Source organism: Gossypium hirsutum, chromosome A11 (genome assembly GCF_007990345.1).
Source record: "Gossypium hirsutum isolate 1008001.06 chromosome A11, Gossypium_hirsutum_v2.1, whole genome shotgun sequence".
In the NCBI taxonomy this organism is placed as follows: domain Eukaryota; kingdom Viridiplantae; phylum Streptophyta; class Magnoliopsida; order Malvales; family Malvaceae; genus Gossypium; species Gossypium hirsutum.
The window spans coordinates 17962187-17971849 of NC_053434.1; the positions used below are offsets into that span (position 1 = coordinate 17962187).

The 9663-nt window shown below is 32.6% G+C and overlaps 1 protein-coding gene across 1 annotated transcript; it reads left to right on the forward strand.

Annotated features, from left to right (window-relative positions):
• The first annotated feature begins 6932 nt into the window (after window positions 1-6932).
• LOC107923442 (photosystem I chlorophyll a/b-binding protein 3-1, chloroplastic) lies at window positions 6933-8485 on the forward strand. The gene is made up of 3 exons (XM_016853641.2): window positions 6933-7450; window positions 7543-7604; window positions 7681-8485. The coding sequence occupies exons 1-3, from the start codon at window positions 7310-7312 to the stop codon at window positions 8294-8296; spliced, it is 819 nt and encodes a 272-aa protein (XP_016709130.2). The 5' UTR covers window positions 6933-7309; the 3' UTR covers window positions 8297-8485.
• Window positions 8486-9663: the final 1178 nt, after the last annotated feature.

Consider the following 9663-nt stretch of genomic DNA (forward strand, 5'->3'; position numbering starts at 1 on the left):
TCAAGATTCACTTTCTTATTTTCAAGAAAATCAAGAAATCGAATCTTGGTCCAATTTTGTTATTTCGGACAATTTCAAGAATCAAGAAAATTAAGATTTCAAATCTTGGAAATCTTGGCCCAAGAAACCGAATCTTGCAACCAAGCTAATTTGTGTTTTTTCAGAAAATGTTTGGAGATTGTAAAGAATGATTTATGTGGTTTGATGTAGGAGTTTTTTTCAACCGGGAAGCTGGAGAACAGTATAAACTCATCTTTTATTACTTTAATACTGAAGGTGGAGAATCCTATTGAAATTACAGACTTTAGGCCAATTTGCTTGGTGAGCTCATTGTACAAGATTGTGTCAAAAGTGCTGTCCTGAAGATTAAGAGAGATAGTCGGGGAGGTGGTTAGTGATACTTAATGTGCTTTCATTAGGGGAAGACATATTTTTAACGGGGTTTTAATAGCAAATGAACTAATCCATTCAATAAATAAGAGACGTTGAAAAAGAGACGTTGTGGTGAAAGGTTATTTTAGCAAAATATGGAGTGAATGTACAAAGGTGGCATTTCAAGACAAATTTTCAAAAAGATATGTCTTCTATATGGAAAGGAATAATTAAAAATTCTATAGATGATGTTGTTTCTAAATGTGTAGGGGTGGATTCATTCCATTGGAAGATTGGGAACGAAAAGTCGACTTTATTTTAGTGGGATAATTGGTGTAGGGATCGGCCACTAAAATTGATTTATCCAACATTCTTCCGTCTTGCCAAAAGTAAGGATTTTACAGTAGCTGAAGTGGTATGTCTGTTTGGGAATGGTAGTGCTAGTTGGAACAAATATTTTACTAGACCGTTGTTGGGTAGGGAGGAGGGGTTGTGCAAAGGGCTGGCTGAAAGGGTGAGTGGTACCATGTTGAATTTGAATATTGAGGACAGGTTGTGTTGGGAAAAAGATAAAGATGGGGATTTTTCGGCTAAAAAATGCACTGAATTATTGATGTTGGACGATGGGGAGAACAATACTTTTTACCGTGGTAAATTATGGAAAATTAAGGTGCCTCCTAGAGTGAATTGTTTTCTCTGGATGCTCGTGATTGACATATTACCAACAAAGGAGTTTCTGGTTAAAAGAGGGGCGAGCTTTCAAAATTTAACGATAAACTGTCCATGGTGCGATGGTGTTCCGGAGTGTGATTCTTATTTGTTCTTTAAGTGTAATTTTATTGAAAGTTTTTGAGTGAGAATTTTCAAGTGGTGGGAGGTGGCGTGGAAGCAGGTGGATTGCTTTTCAAACTTCTTTGTTTTATTTAACAATGCGCATATGGTCGAATTTTGGAAACAATTATGGTTGATTGTTATTGCAGCAGCTTGCTAAACAATTTGGTTAGCAAGAAATGGATTGATTTTTGATAAAAAGAGAGTTTATATGGAAAATTTGGTATTCCAATCAAAGATGAGAGCATTGCTATGGATTAGATCTATCCATGAATAAATTTTGTTACAGGAGAATCTTTGGTGAATATCTCCACTCAGGTGTCGCGTGGATTCTATTAATCCAAACCTGCGGTATTCTGTTGGAGGCCTCTTCCAGTTGGATGGTTAAAATTCAACGTGTATGGGATTGAGCTAAAAGATAAAGCAGGATGTGGAGGAGTTTTGAGAGATATGGAGGGTGTGGCAAGAGCGATATTTTCAGGTGTGCTGAGATTGTTGCAGTAAAGATTCTTCTAGAAGTTTTTCTAGCAATGAATTGGAAGCCAAAAGAGTCTTTATTTATCGAAATTGGTTTTTTGGTGGCCTTTTTGTGGTGTGTCAAGAACCTTTTGCAGAAATTGAAATCGCTATGTTGAAGGTGGGAAATGTTGTCTTCTCATTGGAGGGTAGGAAAGGTAATGGTATAGCCATTGCTTTGGTGTTGGCAGGTGTTAATCAAACGCAAATGTTTAAAACTTGGTGGTGATGCTTAGTTTTGAAGAATTAACAGGTTTTTATTTTGTGATTGGACTGTGTTTTTGTTCTATTTTTGCTGTAAGTTTTTTCTGTTTTTGGATGTTGCTCTGTTTTCTTTTGACGGTGCAGTTTGAATGAAGCAAAAAAAAAAAAAGATGTCTACAAGCCTGTCCTAAAGTTTGAAAAGTAATTTAATTGAATACCAGATCATATTATCAAAGTGGCCCAAATTGTAAAAAATTTAAATTTTAGGTCCAATTCTATTTTAATAGGTGGATCATCATGTAAGATTTCAGCCCAATGAGCCCATTTAATTCATTTGGCTGAATTCTCATTAAAAGTCCACACTTAGAATTATTATTTTTTATTTGATGAGTTGTCATGTTAGTTATTCCATTAGGCTTAGAAAAAGTTATTTTGGGGCCTATAAGTAGCATTGGCGTCCACCCTTATACACAGACAATGGATTTATATTTTTTCGAGTTAATAATAATTTTCTTTGAGTTTTTCTTCAATAATTGCTCTTAAGTTTCTTTTAGAAGTTGTTTTAACAATATTTCAGGTTGTGGGAATCATCTTCAAGCTTTTTCTTGCCGAGATCTTTTTCTTGGAGGGAGAATTATAGCCATTAAAAGGAGTTGTGGATTCTTAACGTTTCCAAGGCTTCTTAGGATGTCATCTCCTCTTTTCTATCCTTAACTTATCGTTTCTTACTTATTTAAGTTAGTTCTTATTGTTTTGGCTTGCTGATTTTTATTAAGTTTTGTTCTAGGTTAAAGCTGCTTCAAGAAAGATGTTCTCCTATCTTGTTCCATTAAGAAACACATCAAAAATAGGAATTTTAATATTTTCTTGTTGTTTCAAACATTCTTGTACAAAATAGTTTGCTTTTGTCTTTAAAATTACTTCTAACAAATCTATTTGTGTTTTGTTTTCTAGATTTGGTTAAGGCATTTTCTTAAGGTCTAATCATAGTTTCTTTCCATCCAAGAAACCCTAATTCGTTCTTTTTGGACTCTTTACCAGCCGGTTCATTTTTCTTTTGTTTTAATTTCGTTTGACTTTCCTTTGTGACAACTAATCTGTTTTCATTATTTTTCATTTCAATTTACGTTCGTCTAGATATCTAAGATAAATTCGTAACTTTGACAGACTTTACGATCTGCTTCCGCATCCATCCACATCATTCTTTACCACATCCACATAGTAATCTACGTATATGACACATCCACAAAGTTAAAAAAAGTTAATTTTTCCATCCATTTTGGGATGATTTGATAAAAATAAAAACAAGTTTAAAGGCTAAAAAATGCATAAAAATAAATGGAGAACTAAAATAACTTTTTTTTTATAAAATTGAAAGATCAAATAAATTATTATACCAATAAATAATTGGGTAACCTAAAAATGAGATATAAGTATAAATAGGTACTTGACTTGATAATATTCATATTCACTCTTTCATATAATTTATTAAACAACATTTTTAATCGAATATACACAATTAATTATATCCTCGAAAAATCATTTTCATATAAGCTCTTGACATTTGTTAGTTTAGCCAAGGTTGTGTTACGTGGCGAAATCTAGTAACTTCTCTTAAAATTATTTAAAAAAATCATAAAAAAATATTATAATTTTTTTAAAAAATGTTTTAAAATTATAAAAAATGAAAAGTATAAAATAATATAATTTTATTTAAAATTGAAATTTAGAAAAATTTAGAAATTTCCAAAATTATAAAATGTATAAAAAATGGAAAAAATTATAAATTTATTAAAATATTATAAAATTGAAAGAAAATATTAAAAATTAAAAAAGTATAAAGTTGCAAATAAAAAATAAAAAATTATATAAAATTATGATAAAGAGTTTGCATAAGTTGCTAATGTGCCACATAAAGAGTTGATAATCAAGAAAAAAACCAGAATTGGATTAAGGTAGAAGGGGAGAGGTTCATGCTCCCTGGTGAAGTCACTGTGTTCCCATGCAACATTGATGCTTATATTGACGATATCGACAAGTTGATTAATCTCAAAGACGGGTCCATAAAAAATATAATTTGTTATATATGTATATATATTGCAAATTTTTATAACTCTTGAAATTTTTTTTCAATTTTTCTAATTTTTAATGTTTTTGTCAATTTTTTATAATTTTCAAAATTCTAATTTTTTTATAATTTTTCCTTTTTAATAATGTTCTTTTTCTAAAAATATTTTTAATATTTTTTTGCAATTTTTTATACTTTTTGAAAATTCTATTTTTAAAATTTTTAAATTTCTAAATTTTTTTACATTTTATAATTTATATAAAAAAATTTAGAATTTGTTATGGGTTTTAAACAATTTTAAGAGAAATTATCAAATTTTGCCATGTGGTACAAACTTAGTGTGCCACGTGACAAAATTAACAAACTTCAAGGGCTTACACCAAAAATAAATTTTCAAGATTAAGTTTTGTTTTTGATTGAAGGATCAATTAATTATTAAATTATTTTAGACGGGATATTTTATATTAACAATTTATTCAGCAATTTCAACGCATTAGAATAAATTATGAAACTCATTATTTCATTACTTTAGAGTAGGATTTTATCTGTTAGGTTAAAAATATGGGCTAAGTTAGGTAAAATGCTGAATTTTAAAGTTAATTGAGTGATAAGGTCGATTTGGAGCATATTTATCGGAATAGGTAGGTTTTGAAAAGAGAGCTGGATGTGTTTTTTCCCAACGATCGAATTGCCAACGACCATAGAAAACGGTTAGTTATTTTTTTTATATGAACCCAAATCTTTTCCTCATTTTTTCATTCAAATTCATTTTTATCAATTCTCTAAATTCTCTAAATTCTCTCAAATGTCTCAAGAATTTAGTTCTAAAATTTTAATTAAAGTTCTTTCAAGTTTGTCTTGATTTAATTCTTTTTTTTTTTTCATTTTCATTCGTTTTGATTTAATTTTGGAATGACAAATACTCTTATTTGTTTCGACTATAACTACATTTGTGCAAGTCAACTACAAGTGGTTAGAAAATATTTCTAATTTTTATAAATTTATTTAAGTTCATTATTAAGTTGCTAAAGAGATTGAAACTTTTTTTTTGTTTTTTTATAATTAGACATGTATGCATAATTTATCTATGAGGCCGTTGCATATGATTGAACCTTATTTGGAAGTTGCGAGATTCTTGCATGTGTCCTATATGCTCGGGCCACACTTATTAGCGTGTTGGTGGAAAGATGGAGACCTGAGACATAAACATTTCATCTTCCATGTGATGAGTGTACAATCACATTCAAATACGTTCAATTACAACTTGTTTTACTGGTGAATGAGTCAGTCATTACTGGATCAGTGGTCGTTGGCGATTGGAGCGGCATTTGTGAGCAATTGTTAGACAAGGTGTGAGAAGTTTTGACGGTGGTCGGATAGAAATGAAATGGTTGCAAGACAATTTCCAAAATCTCAATGGGAGTTCAAGTCCCCTTGAAAGAGAACAACACGCCTAAGTGTACATCCTAAGGTTAATCGGAGGTGTTCTAATGCCCGATAAATCTCGAACACTTGTACATTTAAGGTGACTGCTACAACTCGTTCGAAACTGGTGACAAAGTTGGGGGCAAGTGTACTGTCAAAGGGCGAGCGACTATCACATTGGACAAAAGCTGGAAGTCATTTCAACTCGACAACAGTTGCTGTAATTAAATCACCGACTAATAACTACAATCGTTGTCACCCTGACTCGATCTCCGGCTATTGTTACCACCTCGACTTGAACTCAAACTTCTCTCCACAGCCACCATTGCTTCCCGTTTTCAGTGCTTTTGCATCCAACTTTGTCACTATTTCAGACAATAGGGAGGTTACGAATCTTGCTTTTGGTGGAAATAGAGAAAAAAAAATTGGTTATAGTGGAAAGCTCCTGACTTTTACCCTACGATTATCATCTCAAACTTTTGCATCGGGTTTATAAACCATCCTCTTCCAGTGAGGTGGAAATTGAACTTGTGACTGCATAATCATTGTTAGGTGGACTATCAAGTTATACTCCAAATAGTGACCCCGCATTAACATCAGTCAAATAGGAGCCCCACTTATACTTCAACCCGTGACAGTATATGCACCGTGAACTCGAGGCCTAAGTTGCAATATGATAGGCTTCTAAGGCAATGGTTTCATCCCAACGCGACAAATGAAATGTATGGGTCTCCGAGCATTATCACATCATCCGTCAACTGAAATATACCTTTAAGCTTTCACAATGTCTATTTTAAACACAAACACAAACACAAACATAAACACAAATAAATCGGCCTACAATTATTTCTGACCCTAAACCCTTAAAAACCTTAACTAAACCCTAAGATCCATTCACTACCTTAAAAGCCCTAAACCTTAACAAAACCTTAACCGAAACTTTAAACAAACGCTAAAAACTCGACCAAGGAGAGAGAGCTAGATGCGTTTTCTCCTCACTCTCCAAAATCAACCTATTCCAATAAATATGCTCCAAATCGGTTTAATCACTCAATTAACTTTAAAATTCAACATTTTTGCCTAATTTAGCCAAAAATATGATGATATACTCTGTATTTTTATTGAATGTAAGATTAAGTCTTTGTATCTTATTTTTTCAATCTAAAAATTATATTTCAATCATTATTGTAGTTGTTACTTGTTAATTTGAATTTTTTATCAATCATATAACTTACTCAACATGTCAAATTGACAAGTTTTGATAGAAAATATTTTTATAATTTTAATTATTGATTTGATGTTTTAAAATCAAAATAATTGAAAGATTTAATTTCTAAGATTAAAATTTAAATTTTATCAAAGAAACTAACAACATATTTTAACGTATCTGATACAAGCGTATTAGAGAGTTCCTAATTATGAAACCAAGCAAATTCCATTTTCAACAAAAAATAAATAAATAAATAAGACGATTTTTTTTAAAAAAAAGGGCATTTTCCCTCGTGGAAGATACCGCTTAATGTTTATCTCAGAAAATCCAGATTTTTTTGTTGAGACCTGAGTGAGAAACTCAACCAGGGAAAGAGCAATGGTGGAGAGCCAGCCAAGTGGCACTTAAGTTTCATCTGTCAGCTACACCCACATCATCTCTTATCAACTTAATCAAACCACATATTACGTGTACAATCCTTGTTGGACACCCAGATCCCAACCTAATCTCAACTATGACTCAGGCTATCATTTCATCCCCCCACCAGGATTTTTAGGCCCCCCAAGTAGTGGCTTAGATTGACCCTTATTTCCTGCGTTAGTTTCATTGAAGGCAGGACTCTCAGACTACTCTTTCGAACCAGCTCCACCATCACCCCCAAAAAACAAAGCAAATTGTAGAAGATGGCAACACAAGCACTTGTATCATCGTCTCTTACCTACTCAGTGGAGACTGCAAGGCAGATTCTTGGAGCTAAACGACAAATTGGGTCTTCAAGGAAAGGATCCTTTGTTGTTAAGGCAGCTTCGACTCCACCCGTTAAGGTCTCATTCTTACCATGATCTACTATTGTTTTATGTTTTGGTTGTTGGGATTACGTTCTGATGATGAATTTTGTTAATGTGGCATTTTTCAGCAAGGAGCTGATAGACCTTTATGGTTTGCATCTAAACAAAGCCTTTCATACTTGGATGGCAGGTAAATGTTAACAGATGCAATCATACATGCAATTTGGGGCCATCTCTATGAGTGATCTGATTTTTCTGTTTAACAGCCTTCCAGGTGATTATGGATTTGACCCCTTGGGACTCTCAGACCCTGAAGGTCCAGGAGGGTTCATCGAGCCTAAATGGCTAGCCTACGGTGAGATCATCAACGGGCGTTATGCTATGTTGGGTGCAGTAGGTGCGATTGCCCCTGAAATACTTGGGAAGGCCGGTCTTATCCCAGCAGAAACAGCCCTCCCTTGGTTTAGAACTGGTGTGATCCCACCAGCAGGGACATACAACTATTGGGCAGACCCTTACACTTTGTTTGTGTTCGAGATGGCACTCATGGGATTTGCAGAGCACAGAAGGTTCCAAGACTGGGCCAAACCAGGTTCGATGGGGAAACAATATTTCTTGGGGTTCGAGAAGTACCTTGGAGGGTCTGGTGAGCCGGCATACCCTGGAGGACCACTGTTTAACCCACTTGGTTTTGGGAAAGATGAGAAGTCATTGAAGGATTTGAAGCTGAAAGAAGTGAAGAATGGGAGATTGGCAATGTTGGCAATCTTGGGTTACTTCATACAAGGGCTCGTGACAGGTGTAGGACCATACCAGAACCTGTTGGATCACTTGGCTGACCCTTTCAATAACAATGTCTTGACTAACCTCAAGTTCCATTAGATGAAAGTGCCTATATTTGTTCCATGGAACTACCCTCCCCCCCCCTCCGGCTAAAAGCTCCATTGCCAAATCCCTTTCTGCTCCTTTCTTGATCTCAGTAAAACATGTGTAAATTTATTCTGTAATCTGCGAGAAAGAACTGAAATAGACTTTGTTAATGCCACTGTAATATCATGAGTTTCTTTTTCATCTCTGTTGCTGAATGATATATATAATGCATATATACACCTATATCTCAAACTCTGTATCTCATCACATGATTAATTGTGTTCCAGTTCTTTAAGTTTAATTTACTTGTAAATCTAAAATCACCTCTGTAGCACAAGCAATGTCAAGTAAGTGGCATATCGTAAGTTACCCATGATGCTGCTTATCTTTTTGTTACACATCCTATTATTTTTTTTCATTAAATAAATATAATTTTAGATCACTTTGAGAGCACAAGGCTTCACAATCGAAAAGTTTATATGTTTTAAAAAAAAAAATCAACATAATGAAATTTGTCTATAAAATTATCATTTGAAATTTTTGTGAACCCGATGTCGAGAATTACATTTACTTATCTTATATCCTTCATGTAAAAATGATTAATTAGTAGCATTGTGATAATATTAACAATCTCCAGATTATTAACTTATATCTTAATGTGGTTTTGAAACAATTAGACAGTTATCAAAGAAGTCATCAAGAATTCATCTCATCGTTTATGACTTATTTTCAAGAAAAAATGTGTTTATATGAAAGATTATATCTAATGATTTAATTATAAAATTATTATTTAGGTCTACAAATTTGTATACCTTACTTGTCAAGGCATAACCTGCACACCTAGAGTCTTTTATATCAAGTTTTGGTTTTCTAAGATTTGGAAACCTAATCAAGGCAAAACAACTCCCGACTTTAAAATAACTCAAATTTAGTTTATAACTTTTTCTGTAATGGACCAAGATTTACGGGCACCGAAAAAGTATAGTATTGAGCCTCCGTCTTAATAAATCAAATTAGTAAATAATTATTAGGAGTAGTTATAAGTCTAGTAGTGAGCTTAATTAAGTTTTAATTAGGTGAATTTAACTTAATTAATAGTAATTAGAAAAAAAAGACTAAATTGAATTAGGGAAAAAAGTCTAATTATAGATTAATAGGAAATAACAAGGACCAAATAGGCTACTAAGCCTATTTGGGAAGATGAAGCTGTAAAATGGAGTAAAAATCTAAGATTTTTACTTAAACAATGATTATATAAATATTTAATTTAGTTATAAAATTTTATTAAATTGATTTAAAATAATTAAATTTTATATGATAAGTATAGTATGATTTTGACAAGTGAATGGTGATAAAAATATGCAAATGTAATAATAATA

What these genes read in the sequence shown, in the direction of transcription:
- LOC107923442 (XM_016853641.2), top strand. Translation starts at nt 7,310, where the DNA reads ATGGCAACACAAGCACTTGTATCATCGTCTCTTACCTACTCAGTGGAG. An exon ending in CTTCGACTCCACCCGTTAAG is followed by an intron (nt 7,451 to 7,542) that starts GTCTCATTCTTA and finishes GGCATTTTTCAG; the next exon opens with CAAGGAGCTGATAGACCTTT. An exon ending in CTTTCATACTTGGATGGCAG is followed by an intron (nt 7,605 to 7,680) that starts GTAAATGTTAAC and finishes TCTGTTTAACAG; the next exon opens with CCTTCCAGGTGATTATGGAT.